The sequence below is a fragment of the Salminus brasiliensis genome, chromosome 1 (genome assembly GCF_030463535.1).
Source record: "Salminus brasiliensis chromosome 1, fSalBra1.hap2, whole genome shotgun sequence".
Lineage (NCBI taxonomy): Eukaryota > Metazoa > Chordata > Actinopteri > Characiformes > Bryconidae > Salminus > Salminus brasiliensis.
Genome location: NC_132878.1, coordinates 10,920,231 through 10,936,012, shown reverse-complemented (window position 1 = coordinate 10,936,012; position 15,782 = coordinate 10,920,231). Strand labels below are relative to the sequence as shown.

The 15,782-nt window shown below is 40.6% G+C and overlaps 1 protein-coding gene across 4 annotated transcripts in view; it reads right to left on the bottom strand.

The window, feature by feature from the left end:
• The window catches only part of cita (citron rho-interacting serine/threonine kinase a), a 115,272-nt gene that overhangs the window by 67,171 nt on the left and 32,319 nt on the right, over nt 1-15,782 (bottom strand). For all 4 annotated transcript variants that reach the window (XM_072664482.1, XM_072664257.1, XM_072664404.1 and 1 more), the window contains 3 exons: nt 5,805-5,910; nt 2,871-3,014; nt 1,289-1,408 (listed from right to left, as the gene is read on the bottom strand). In XM_072664482.1, the coding sequence (XP_072520583.1) occupies nt 1,289-1,408; nt 2,871-3,014; nt 5,805-5,910 (370 nt within the window). The remainder of the gene's footprint in view (nt 1-1,288; nt 1,409-2,870; nt 3,015-5,804; nt 5,911-15,782) is intronic.

The following is a 15,782-nucleotide window of genomic DNA, read 5'->3' as shown; positions in this document are numbered from 1 at the left end:
CACCTCTTTGTGACTCATAAGTTTATAATATTATTAACACAGAAGGAATTACAAAGCATCCAGAGTTTTTTCCCCACAAGTCCCTACTTACAGTACTGTTCACCAATCAGTGTTAATATTATGGATGTTTTCTGCTTCTTTCTCAGGTGAAAACTTAAAAAAACAAGGCTGTTTCAACTGGTAATTAGATAAATGAATGGCGGTCTCCGACACCACTGTAGAAATATATGGCATTTCAGGATGTGTGTGTGTGTGTGTGTGTGTGTGTGTGTGTGTGTGTGTGTGTGTGTGCACGATGAATGTCAACCAGAAGTTGCAAGCCTCATTGAGCTTGCAGCAGAATCAGCTCTGCTTCATTAATCGTTTAATGTGAGAGAGAAAGAGAGGGAGAACGTCTGGGCTGAGTAAACATTTTACTTCTTTGTCCTTCAAACGGTCCCACTGATAAAAGCACGCTAACACAGTTATTGTGTATTTGGGAGGGGGGCACCAGACACACCGCACTGCGTCACACAGCTTCCAAAAAGCACCCAAAATGCACACAACGCCACAACATTCAGAACTATGACCACAGTGGGCTAGGCCTGGAAGATAACATGAATTTAGACAAACATCATTGGTTAATTTATACTCCCTTTCTGTCAGAACATTTTGGTCAGTTTCAAACAACGCAACCGTCCCTACCCACAGGCTTCTATGCATGCTTTACATTGGCATCCATCCACTACAGGGCAGTGCAGAGTCAAAGGTTTCTGACAACAACAAACATGGTAATGGTGGAGGTAATGATAACCTTACTACAGAAAAGACAAATGAGGCAGCGAGGTAAACAAGGTAAAAACTAAAACATGGCAAAAACTAAAGGCATGATGCTGCTATACACAATGCAGCTGAAGGATGCAGAACCTCAGAGGTCAATTTGCAGGCTTGCTTATGTGGTAAATAAACTTCCATTCTCTTGTGAGTGAGGAGGTGGTGTTCAAGAAGGAAAAAACAAACAAACAAAAAAAAACACCATAAAAAACACCATAGGACTTGAATTCCATATTTGGCATTATGCTGAAATATGCAATGCAGTAAATAAAATCTCTTTCTCTAGGTGGTGTTATCTTCTATTCCGTACATTTAAGTTTAGAATAGGGTGCTAAATTATCTGTAGCAATTCTCAGCAGTATTTCCAATGATATTTATGTTTTTCCATTTATCAGTGAATAATATCAGTATCTGACATATTGTGATGGTGTATAATGAATGTTGTGTGACGAGGTTGTGTAAGAGCACACCCTACCTGCTCTTTAATCTCCTGCAGCTTGTTACTCTGTTCACGGATGTCGTGGAGCAGCTGCAGAGCCTTGTCATCCTCCTGAGAGACTTCCACGCGAGCCTGCTCCAAGCTGCGTTTTAAACTCTGCACGCACACACACACACACACACACACACACACACACACACACACAATTATGCAGGGTTAAGACAACTGTCATATAATGATGCAGAGGCTTACACACAAACAATAAGTCTTCCTACAGGAACCTCTGTCATAAACAGACAACTCAGGGCATCGCGTCTATCGATCTGTACTATACGCAATCGTGCTTCACTGACTGATAATGGTAGACTAGGAATAATACATAGATAGGGCCTTCGCAGTGCTCTCACTGTAACTACAGATAGAGCATGTCTGCCCTGCCTTGATAAATATGTCGTCAGATAGATTTAGACCAAGGAGGGCATCATATTCCTTCATCTACAATAAAGCACAGCCAGACCATACCAATCAATCGTTCAGACACACCTGCTCAGAAAAAGCCTGCAACAAATACCTATTTCTATTGCTGATTAATCAACCTATTAAATTTTTTTAAAGATGTAGTTATTAGTCTATAATTGAATATTTCACATCATACACTATTACAGATGTCCCCATCCAGTTTCTGTGCCATTTGATTCAATTTGAGTACCTTAATGCTGAGTATCGGTAGATTCTGATTCGATCTTTGTGTTTCAATAAGTAACGCAGACACAAAATTTATGAAAGTGGCGCTGCTGATTAATACTGAAATAAACTTAATTGTAGTAAACAGTTTCAATAATGTGACATTCTGGATTGGTTTTGATTGGTAGACCATTTAATAGTGTTTTATAGTTAATAATAAAACTAACTCACCTTCCCGCACCTGTCAGCACTGAACACTGCAGTCAAATCACTTCATGAGTCAGATGTGTGTATGTCTGTTTATCTGTTGACTACCAACATGAAATAAGTATCTGATATTGTTTTCCATAGGACGTGCGAATTAGCCTCCTCCTCACAGTTTTGAACACACACTTAATTGCTGGTGTGAAACCAAAAAAAGGCATGTGGTACCCCAGTTGATAAAACATTGAGTTCCCCAACAATTTAGTTTTTAACCAGTAAAGATGTGGTGGGACTGTATCTCCCCATAAGGTTTTGGTTGCATGGTCAAAAACAACAGACAAACGTCAGGAGGAAAAGCATCTCAAACTAAGTCAAAGGGGCATTGGTGGCTCATTGGTTAGAGCAACGGGCTACAGATTACAGGGTTGTGGGTTTGCTCACGAGTGTGTATGTATATGTTCACTGCACGGGTGGGTTAAAGTTGGAGGCCAAATTCTATCCGTGTCCAACACACACAGTGAATGTCATCTGTGTCAGCAATTGGTGCAACTTAAAGTAGCTGAACTCATTCATTAGAAGTGGTGTCCACAAACATTTGGACATAGTGTACTTTATCCATATCTGTAGTACCATAAAAAAATGGTACTACAGAACTCCCAGCTACTCAAACCTATTAAGAAGATGACATATAGCTTGTAGAGCTCAGTGCTCTACAACAAAAGGCACTCACGCTGCACTCTGTGATGTAGGTGGCGAGGTCCTGCTCCAGGATGCTCCTCTGCGTCTCAGAGGCTTTGAGCTCCACATCCTTCTGCTGGAGCACTGACTCCAGGTCCGTCATCTTACGCTGGAAGCGTGAGATCTCCTGCTCCATCTGTGCCGCCACAAACACAAGCACCAGATCTAAATGCATTTTACAGCGCAGCTCAGGTCACAGTCGTTTATTAGCCAAGCACCTTTTCAAATAGGAAGGACCTGTTCTGGTAAGTGCTCATTAAGCTGAAAAAATCTAATGAACACAAGCAGGGCAATCACAATTAACTGATTCAAAAAAAAATACTGTTCGTTAACCTCTTCAACCCCAGGTCTGTTTTTCATTTTAAAACATTATTTGGGTTAAGATCAATGGTTCAGTAACTACTAGTCATTTAGTATTTACTATGAATTATTCAGTAACTGAAAATAAGCCTATTCAGTATCTACAATGAATTATTCAGTAACTGAAAATAAGCCTATTCAGTATCTACAATGAATTATTCAGTAACGACTCAATTACTAAGTAAAAATTATTTAGTATCTACTATGAATTATACAGTAACTACCGGATTGTTCAGTATCTGATAATAATTCAGTACTATTCAGTATCTACTATTAATTATATGGTAAGAATTGAAATATTTAGTAACGCAATTATTCAGTATCAAATTATTCAGTATCAACTATAAATTCAGTATTTACTATGAATTATTCAGTAAATACTATGAACAGTTACTAAATAACATGTAACTCAGCCTGTCCCAAGCCCTCAGGGTCTAAAGATTTCAAATGTACCCGTTCAATCTTCTTCAGTTCAACATGCTTCTTCAGTTGCCAACAGGAGATGCTAGGATAATGTTGCTAACAAACTCTCATGTTAAAAAACTACCTTTTAACAGAGATCGGCCAATATCGAGGTGATTCCAATATCATTGTGCATCCCTTCTAATGCAGTAGATGCCATTCATTTACACAATTATGCACACACCCACACATACACCAAGTCTAAACACATTGTATAGGACAACACACACACACAAAACATATATATATTACATTAACCTTTGCCAGTACTCAATTCACAAGATCACAATCTAATAAAAAGACACAAACAGAATCCTGCTGATAATTAAACTCCACAGTGAAAATTGATCAATTAATTGGGGCTATTAATAAGATCAGATCAACTGTGGGATCCGAAAGCGAAGGTTCTGATCCTATTACTACCATACAGGTTCAATTGAACAGCAATTACAAAGTGAATTAGCATGAAAAATGCAGAGGGAATATTATTCCACCTCTTTCACACTGCACTGCACTACACACACAGACATTTAAACAAAGCACCTGTTTCTTAATGTGGGGACCAGAAGAATGTCACAAGTACAGAAAGAAAAGTACAGGATGCGGGGCTGTGCTATAGATTACACTAGTAATCAGGTGTTCTAACTATATTTTGACAATAAACTGAGTAGTCAGAGTTATTATAACAAAAAACAGCATTACATTAAAAATAATTAATTAAATAAATCTACATTAAAAACAAAGCAGAAAAAAGATAAACTAGCCCTGACAGCAATATTACCACCAGACTCTGCTAAATACAGGAAAATGGGTTCCTGTGTGAATCAGACATTGTGACTGGTGGTGTGCCTGAGGTCTTATATTCAGGGGCATGAGAAAGCAAAAGCCGGGCAAGCGAGCAGGTTTTTGCACTAGGCTATAATTAAACCCTAGCCAGCTCATCAGCTAGCTAACCATAAACCGTGCAAAAACGATATTCATACAGTCCCCAAAGCCTTGCGAGTAACTACAACATTTTTGTTGCATTGCTAAACACAAAGCTATGCTATACGGCTCTGGGAGACGCTGGACTGCCATAATCCAGCCAATTGGAGAAAAGCTTGTCAAATTATTCAAGAGTCCAAAGAGTATATACGTCATTCTATGGCCCAAACACAGGGTTAATACATGGTTAATAATGGTGTTGAAATTGTTCTCTGGACACATAACGCCCCGCATAAGTCCCACAACTTCTACGTGGACAGTAGAGATCCATTTTACTACATAAACGCATTCTACGTCACATGAAAATAATTCATAATTAAAAACGAATTATTAGTTATTGAGTAAACGCACAATCCAACCAATAACTGGATACATCATCAGCTGTGTGTATCATTCAATTGGTGGATACTTAGTACAGTGGAGACTGTTCGCGCTGCTGTTGCGTTCATCAGTATGCTGCTGGCTGCAGGTCTTCTGGGAGCACTGTCTAGCGCAGGCGTTGAAGGTATCATTTTTAAAGCCATTTAACCCTTTAAAGCCTGAACCATCAATCAATTGCCAGAAATGTTATTCTTTAAAAAGTGATTATTCAACCTTTATTTGACATTTCACATCCATGACTTTGATTCTGCACTAAATTTGATACATCAGGAATTTCTTGCTCACAGCATTTCTAAACATACTAAAACACTATTAACCCCTTTACTTATTTATGATACCATTCATTATTTAATTGTCACGCTGATAACCGTAGAGGTATGTATATGTATATATGTATAAAACATGACAAACTTGGCTTTAAAGGGTTAAAATCTGTATGTGATCAAGAGATTTACAATGGTGCCTTCTATAATCAAAACGGACAGCTCTCAGGCAGCTCGGCCTCAGCCTGAATTATTGCAGATTACAGGATTACAAAAATAAATCTTAAACTGTTAACTTTGACAGCACTACTATTAATATTCAGTTTACATTATTTAGGGAAAAAGATCTATATACTATCTATATCTATGTATTTCTCACTGCCAGTCACTAACAGACAACACTGAGTTTAACCGATTAATTGCGACAGCCCCAGTGTATTCAAACACACAAGCTGTCCACTGAGGTATAATCCTACCTTGTGACATTTGTCTTGGGTGTCTTGAAGTTCTTTGCTTTTGAGGTGCAGTTTTTTTTCCATGGAGTTGGTCTTGGCAGGAGAGTTGAGGCCTGCCGCCACTGATCTAAAAGCACAGAGATGGACAGGGAGGTTAGGATAATTACGCAAATGACATTAGCCTCAGATTAGCAGCATGAAATACTCCACGATGGAAATATCAGACAAAGTCAAAGACAGTTGGAAAAGAAAGCACGCACCCAAAATCATGCCACACACGCCGTCTGTGTTTTGATCTCGCTCTGAATTCATTATTCATCAAAAACACAAAGTGGAGCCTCTTTACTTGTCATTCATAAACCAGGACAACACAGCAGAGGTTTGATCTCAGTTTGTGAACATTACTGACTTGTTAAACGATTTGGATCCTGAGGAGAGAGATTTCAGTCTGCATTCAAAACCCACCCCGAAAAGGAATTCCAGGAAAAGCCCAGAATATCCTCAGTTTCCAAACTAAACTACAAAGGGAAGCTTCTGGATCAGTGCAGTGCAGAACTCACATGCTGGGAGATAATATATAAATGAACAAGGAGGAGGGGGTCAACATGACATTAACTGCAATGCTGAATCGTTACAATGCCATTAATTTGCCATAAATGAATCATAATACCTAATACAGTTGCATTGTGTGAACATCCAGAGTGAGGCTACTTGATAAGATGTAACCTGCCTATAAGAGCCTCACAAGCACTTGATGCATCCACTTCACCGGAGCTTCCTAACCGAGCCATTTCTCTGGGTAAAGACATTCCGGCGTTGGTTTTCTCTCTATGAAATGGTAAGAGCAGATGTAAGGATATTTGGGTGGATGTTTCAAATTAGTGCCTTATTTAAAACAGAGAGAGAGTGACGGCTATTGTGTGTGTGCGCATGTGTGTGTGAGAGAGAGAGAGAAAGAAGGTTGAGAAAAAGTGTGAGGGAAGTGGTGGGAAGTGGTGTGATAACACTGGTGATATTAAGGTTATTTACATCTGAGAGCGTGGTAAAGTGAACGAGCCAGTGAGAGAGAGAGAGAGAGAGAGAGAGAGAGAGAGAGAGAGAGAGAGAGCGAGAACAAGAGTGAGTGACCACTTGAGAGAGTGTGTGAAAGAGAGCGCGAGGAACTGAGATACTGAGAGAGCAAGAGAGAGAGTTTCAGAGAAAAGAGGAAAATGAGGTATTTCTGGAACTGAAATCCTCATGTCCCCCAGAAGAGCGTTAAGGTCGATTATGTAAAACGCTCATTTGTACAAACCAATCCGCATACTTGACCAGTCTTTCTTCTCTGGACAGTAGAGAGAGGACAACTCTTATTTTCATATTTTTTAAATCGCTTTGACTTTGACAGAAACAACGAACATGCGGGTGTCCCAATACTTTCTGTATGTATGTTCATAGCAAAGCAACGAGCCCTGTTTAATCGGTCGATCATTTATATTACTGCTTACATCCAATAAAGCTCAGACACATATAACGATATTGGCAGCTGGATAAGGTAATAACACGTATCAGCATTGGCTCAGGATCTTCTTATCGGCTGGGCTCATTTCTGCAGCCGTAAGATTGTTTGTGAAGCACTTCAGGACGGCTCTGAGAGATAAGTGCAGCTCAGCTGTCACAGTAAATACGGATATAGAGAGAACTGTGCCCAAGAGCAGCATGTTATCACCTTAAACCAAGCAATTTGGCACCTCTGAGATACAGACCCGGACACAAGTCATTTTCTTCTTAAATCACTTAACCCTGGCAACCCAGCATGGATGCATGCAGAGAGGCTTTACATCACTGCCTGAGCCTATTATACACACACACACACACATGCAGAAACATAGTGTCTGTGTGGGTTACCTGCCTCTTTGAGAGAAGCAAATTAGTTATGTTTATCTGGCAGAAGTTGGACCCAGTCCATGTTTGTTTGCTTGTGTGTGTTTGTGTGTGTGCACATTTAGAACAGCTGCTGCTTTATTAAGAGATCCCACACTTCAAGCTGTAGAGGACTCTTGCCAGGATGTGGTCAGGGTGCACTGAAGCAGATGAAGCAGCTGTGTCTGACTGGCCGGTTTGTCCTCATGTCCAATGACATAAAATAACAGACCTGATTCCACAGATGACAGCAAGGCACAGACTGGCAACCAGAGTGAATCATAACATGGACTTTCTATGTCATTAAAATTAAGATATTATTGGTAATTCACTGGGTTCCATGTGGCTCAGCGGTCTAATGCACTACCACTATGGCCCAGGGGTCGCAAGTTCAAATCCCGTTCCCCCTTCCACTTTGCCATCAGCAGCTGGAGTCAGAGATAGCACAATTTGCCCTGCTCTCTCCGGGTAGGTAGATTGTGCAATATTGGCCCGTGAAGACAACAGGACCCATGGCATCTGTTAGCTGGTGCCCGGCTATGTTCAAAACCAGGCGGTGGATGATTTTGCATGTATTCAAGAAGACAGGTGTTAAGGTGGTGGTTCCATTAACCTCTCACTGCTAATTTGGCTAACTGACAGTACAAAACTGATTTTCTTTCACCAAAAGTCATCATTCAGTGCCTTTTCACACTAGTTTTTATTTCCAGACATGGGAGCATTTGCTCCGTTTTTGTAGGAGAAGATGACTAGAGATTGGCCAATGCAAATGCTCCCATGTCTGGAAATGCCAATCTCTAGTCATCTTCTCCTACAAAAACGGCTTCTTGTTTGCAGGTGTTCCTGCATGGTGAAATGCCATGACTCCAGAATGCTCTATTCTTTGCTGCTTGACTGTCTGAATGAAGGAAACTCAAACAGATGAATCAAGGTCCCATCCAAATGTGTGCAGAAAAGTAATGTACAAAACCGAGCAATTGATCCAAGGTTTGTATGAGTTCTTCTTTTGAAAGCAAACCACCAATAATAAGCCCCTCCAAAACGAGCCCACAATTGAAAAAAAACACCCTTACTTCTATATTATGTTAACCTCCGTATTGGTGTCCGTTTTTTAGCAGAAGTACATTGTACTTTAACAACTGAAGCTCTATTCAGACGGGCTGAATTTTTCATGGGTTCCTGGGGAGATGTACCCTTTCTTTCACAAGAGCTCCTCTCTGACTTCATTTTTGTCTGGATAAACCCACTAAACTCACTGAACTTTCAGTCCTGTCCAGATCCACATTTCCGTCATGTTCCAGGTAGATGTCGCCTCGTGCTGGAAAACAAAGGTTTGGGGCAACTGCAAAGCACTGTGTTTATCCTGCAAAATCCGCTTCAGCACCAGCATGGTGGACATCCATGCTAAAACCAGGAAAACTAACATCAGCTGAGTGTGTGTTTTCTATTCAGTTTGGTGGACTAGCTGAGCTATGAGCATGACCAACTTGATCAAGCTGGTGATACATTATACATATAAAAGTACTGTCCAGAGAAGGCTAGATTTTGGAGCATTGCTGTGAGGATTAGATTGCATTAATTGACAAGGGTTTTTGTGAGGTCAGGATGTAGGAAGATTACCACCTCACCTCATCCCAAAAGTACTAGATGGAGCATCATCATTCCAGAGAACACAGTCCCACTGCTCAACACTGGGGGGCTTTCTTCCCCTCTAGCTCATGCCTGGCTTTAGGCAAGGTGCCAATAGGTTCAAGTTTATATGCTCCAGAGAGTCCTATTCTTTTGGAAATACATCTCTACAGGAACTAGACAAGCTGTGTGTGTATGCATTTGCACATCAGCAATGGGTACAACTTAAAAGTAGCTGAATGCATTCATTAGGGGTGTCCACAAATATCAGGTATACAGTGTAGTTTTGAGATTGTAAAGGGAGGACAGGTTGAGCACCCAGTGTTTAAATGGAAAAGAACTGCCTTCTATGAAAATATGTAGTGACTAAAAAACAAAGACTGGTATCAGTATCAGATACAGACCAAATTGGAGATTGGAGATAATTAGAATCAGAACCACCAGTAAAAAAAAAAACCCTAACAGCTTTCTGCTTTCCTTATCAGTGTTCAGACTTACAGCAGATTAGAAGCATGCTTTTTATATCGAATGGGAAACTTCAAAGAGCAACAGCTCATCTCAATGCACAACCATCCTTCATCTCAGACGATTATCAGTCCAGTCGAGCCGACCGACTGACTGACTCCGCCCACAAAAAAAGCTGAACTCCTACAGTGCACTGAATAAAAAACACTCAGTAATTGAGAGAAAAACAGAAGAGATAAAGAAAAGACACACATGACTTCTGTCAGTGACTGGTGACACAGGAACAGACTCTAAAAATACAGCCTGAAATCCCAGCTCCCATCAGACACACCACAGCAGCACCAATTACTAGCACTGCATATCCACACATAAGACAGAGAGAGAGAGAGAGAGAGAGAGAGAGAGAGAGAGAAAGAAGGGAGGGAGGGAGGGGGGAGAGAGAGGACGAAAAAAAGAGAGCCAGACAAACGGATAGAGACGACTCGTCCAAATGAGAGACAAAGCAAGAGGGTATGAGAGAGACACAGGAAGGGAGAAAGAGAGAGATCCTGAAAGAGAGAGGTAAGAGGAAAAGGAAATGGGAGTGTTGAAGAGGGAAATAAACGCAAGAGAGAGTCTTAGCAAACAAACCAGGGCCCAGCAGCTCATGTGTATTCATGATTTGCCCACATGACTGACGGCTAGCCAGCGGAGAGCAGCACCCCTGGGGCAAGGGACATAATATAGCAATCACCGGCCAGAGACGAAGAGCGAGCGGACGAGCAAGAGAGGGAGAGAGAGGACATGACAGTCCTGATTGAAGCAGACACATTGGCTGAGAGCAGAGGCACTGTTTTCATTTCCAGACCCTTCAAAAGGTCCAGCCTCAGCCCTCAGCACGAGCCTCAGCCTCAGCCCTCAGCCCTCAGCCTCGCTTTCGCACGAGCCTCAGCCTGAGCCTCCTCTCTTTTTGACTTGCAAAATATGTCCAGTAGGAATCTGTGCACATGGACTAAATTAGAGCTGGGCAATATGACAATATTTTCTCATATTGTGATAAATTTCGTTATCGTGGTACACAATATGCTTTTATGAGTGTATTTTGAATATTGTCAGTGCTTAAAGATCACTGATTTACCGCACATTTCATTACAAAGACCATAATCAGTTATATTTATTATTTATTATTATTTTAAGTAAAAATCACTGTACTTAGTGTGGGAGAGTATGTGGATAGCAGGTTTTTAAATTTACACTGTTAGTGCGTTTTGTCTACATGACAAAATATTGTGAAAAATATTGTATATCGTGATATACATTTTTCCATATCGACCAGCTCTAGCCTAAATCCAAAATTACTTCAGAAATCCTCATTCTGACTTCTGACTCATTCAACATGTCACAATATTAATAATGCACCAAAGACTGGAGTAAAATTAATGATCTTGGACAGATATAATCTGACTCTGGGAGATATGTCATGAAAAATGAGAAGTGTGTTAATTTTTCTTTTGCATCAAGAAGCAAAAGTAGTAACATTTATTCAAATCTGCCTTATATGACATTGCACATCCTGCGTTGTGACTATTGCACATGCCAACATTGCGATGACGATGCCAAAAACGATACATTCTGTAGCACTACATTGACCTATGACATATGCACTACAAAGGGAACAGGACGCAATTGAATTAAAATTCAGCCCATCCAAGAAGCAGCAACAGCAGCCATTATGAACTGTTCGAGAGATCAACACTGGAAAACAACAAAGAACACATGAATTCCAATCTGACTGTTCTCATTAAGCTTGCATGGCCAGGATTTGGGTGCGTGTCCAATCTAGGGCCATTTAATACAGCAACCCGAATATTCATTCAGGATAGATTTATCTTTAGAGTCACTGCCACACCACTGTGGTTGTTTGGAAAGCGTGACCGCCGACATAATGGTGGTGCGTTCAGACGTGCACACAGCAAATTCCAAACTTCTAAAAACTTCAAAGCATTTGACATCAAACAGAAACACAAGATTCTCTTTGAAGTTTTGGCTTTTCATGGGCAGCGAGGAACAGGTCAGACACACTTGAGGAATGAGTGATGTGACCTTGCAATGAAATTCAGTACCACAATAAGAGCATGAACTAAAAACGCCTTCTGAAAACACTGAAAAAATGATCACATGCCTGCGCAGACACACAGTGACTTATGAGTTGTTCAAAGTGGCAGACTGTTTGCACCCTTTGCGGGATCGCATACACGTCAACTCGACTATCACCTCAGGGAATTAACCTCATTAATTCATTTACTTTGAACGTACACATCGAGCCAACTGCACACCCTACTGAGGCCCTAAAGGGTTCCCACCCCTTGCCACACCATCTGTAACATGGATACTGTCTGCTGATTACAGCGTATGCTAAGGCCTTGCAGTGAGATTAGCAAATACCTGGAACACAATTGATCAAATCTACTTGAAATTCTATTTGACAGGAATTCTTGTCTACATTTTAGGGTGATGTTTCCAGAATTTGGTGACAAACAACACGTAATCTGTTGCAGATGCTTTAAAGGTGATGACTGGTTTTATCTATGGCATTTAAAATCAAGTAACAGCCATGAATAAGTTGTTCACAACCAGAAAAGCATACACTTTGGACTGGTCTGTCCAGAAAACATTACGCCAAATGGCTTTGAGATTTTGCTTTGGTAAGTAGCAAAATCTGCAAAATCTGGTTATAGACTTCCGGAGGAGACGCATTGACCCCCACACCGCTCTTTATAAATGGGGACTGTATGGAAAGAGTGCCTTCCTTCAGATTTCTGGGTACGCACATCTCTGAAGATCTCTCCTGGAACACCAACACCACAGCTGCGGTCAGGAAGGCACAGCAGAGACTCTATTTCCTGAGAATTCTCAGGAAAAATAACCTCCATGAGAAGCTGCTGGTGTCCTACTACCGCTGTGCCATTGAGAGTGTGTTGACCTACTGCATCTCAACATGGTACGTCAGCTGCTCAGTGGCAGAAAGGAGAGCACTAGAGAGAGTGATCAACTCAGCCCAGAAGATCACCGGCTGTCCACTGCCCAGTCTGGAGGACCTGTTCAGCTCCCGCTGCCTCAACAGGGCAGCTAACATCCTGAAGGACTCCTCTCACCCTGGACATCATCTGTTCCAACAGCTGCCTTCTGGAAAACGCTTCAGGTCCATCACATCCAGGACAAACAGACTGAAAAACAGTTTTTACCCCAGTGCTGTACGGGAACTGAACACAGCAAAACACACACACATTCACAGAGCACTACCATGGACCTGAAAAAAAACTTTCACTTTCCCATATTTATTTAGAAAAATCTCTTACTACTCAGAGTTGTGCAATATCTGTAATTATATTGTATACATTTTCATCATCTACTGTGTAAATTTATGTGTATATTTTTGTTTTTTTAGTTGTGTTATTTATTGTATGTTTAAGCACCTTAAGGATTGCTGCTCAATTTCGTTGTACATTGTGCAATGACAATAAAAGTATCGTATCGTATCGTATCGTAGTGTTTTCTGCTGTGCTGTCCTGCAGGTGGAGTCATGAACATTGACTGGAGGTTCTTCTAAAACCTTTGTTCCTGAATGATCTGCTTCTGTACTCTTGGAGACATTTAAGCAGGCCAGTCAATCGTGGAAGGATTTCTGAAGTTAGGTAACAATGGCTCTCACTGTAGTTTAATAATGTCTTAGAACCACAGAAATGTTTCTAACCCTTTCTAGTCTCAGATTTCTACTGGTTTATTCTTCCACTCTTCTGGATGTTTTTATTAAAACAGTAAAGTTCCCTGTTGTAGAGTGATTGAGCATGATAGCCTACGTTTAGATACTCGTTTTAGGGGAAGAGCTTTAAGAAAAGATATCTCAGATATTTCAAAGCTTTGTAGATTGTAAAAAAAAAAAAAGAAAAAAGAAACTTTATTGGTACTGTCTGGCTGAGAAATGTCGTAAGAGATATCGTGCCATTGCTGCCGATATTATCATATCGCCCCATCCCTGGTGTCAATAACTGCTAAGGTCCAGCTGAGCATCAGTTCATTACGGCTATTATGGTTGGTTCATAATCAAGAGATGTGCCTCATCTGCGTCCAGACAACCGTTCCAAAGCGTGTTCATCCATGATCGGTCCGAAATGCTCCACACTTGCAGGAAAATAAAAGGGAATTAGAGAGACTTTCAATGAGCTCAATAAATGGAGGTAGCAGACACGGCGGCTAAATGAGAACACAGAAAAGAGGAGATATTTTTGGGCCCGCTTGTCTAATTCCATAAAGAGCTGTGATGTGAAAGCTCACACAATGCCTCATTCTCTACCTGAGAGAGACCTATTGTGTGCCTCTGGATAGCCTATCACTAGAAGACTCTTACTGGAGCTTAACATCACTCTCTTTGTTAATTAGCGCTGTATGAGGAGAAGTGTGTGAGAGTGAGTTGGGGGGGGGGGGGGGGGTTGGGGGGTAGATAAAAGGAGAAAGTGTACATCTTGGCATCAAGTACACCCTGAAGATCCTGAAGAAGTGTTTGTCAAATAGCCCCAGTGAAGCAAGCACTGATGCATGTACTAAAAAACAAAGAATGCCTGCAACAGCAGTGAGCGAGTGTGTGTGTGTAAAGTGAGCTGGGAAAAGGGGTCTAGCTGCTTTCAGACGTCGCTATCAACGGATTATGGCAGTGGTTTTAAACTGTGAGTCAGCGTGGGGTGAGGGGTGATGCTGCGTCAACACTATTTAATGGTATTTAGGTTCTATTCAGTGACGGTTCTCAAAGTCTGCTTCATCTGGAACACTGCTGTATTTATTTATTTATTTATTTATTTTAAAACATGTGACATGTTCATTAGTTCATGCATATTAATAAAGAGTACTCTAAATCCATGATGGTCTAGAGCAAAAGAGGCTGTGTACAGCTTGCATTAATCTGTATATTTGGTGATCGGATCACGTTCAGATTTCATTTGACCAAATGAAGAGCCAGGTGAAAACACGCCCAGGTCAGATCATGATCGGATTATGATCATGATATGCATGATTTGCATTTTTTGAGGGAGCCGTTACTGGAATCTGAGAACCATTTACAGGAAACCCCCACATACAAATCACCTTGGTGAAAGAAAAACATCAGATACAGGTAATAATGTCTGAGTTCATGTGCTTTTAACATTGGAAAGTAAAATCAAATCTCATGTGGTAAAACTGGGGAATGCTTTTTAGTAAACAGAATCTGGCCAAAGCAGATCCCAGATACTTTTTGCATATGAAAAATGCTAATGCCTGGTATTAACACGATAAGAAACTCCAGAAGTCCGTTTTTAACTGTGATTGGATGATCCAATCTGGATGAATCCTTCTGAAAAAAGTCACCATCATCTGAAATGCAGGTGAGCCCTAAATCTCCTAAACTCTTTTAATCTTTATCTCTTACCACATTTAAATAAAGGTACTTAATTTACTAAACAGTAGCCTAATTTATTTAGGTTTTTTTAAGATATCTGTTGACCCTACACTGTTTAAGGCGATAATTGTAGATAACAAAGAAAACATCCATCCAATCTTCTTATCTGCTTCTTCCTGGTCTGGGTCACGTTGGATCTGGAGCTTACCCGGAAACACTAGACGTAAGACAGGAATACCCCCTTGATAGGGCGCCAGTCCATTGCAATGTTGGAAAACATATACAGCTAATTTCATAATGTTTTTGAGAATCACTTCTCCCTAAATTGTCTATCTATGAAGTTCCTTTTCATTATAACAATAACAGTAAATGAGTAAAAGAGTAAATGCCAAGCCGTAAAAAACAACTAATTGTAAAACCAATTACAATTAAACTAAAAGAAAAATTATGTTAAAACAATTTTGCCGTCTTCATGCCTGATTTGGTTCTTAAAAGTTCAAAACTTAGAATCTGAATAGGTAAATAGTCTCGGTGGTTAGAGCACTGGATTAATGTCATGGGTTCGCTACCAAAGTCTGCTAAGTTTCCACTGA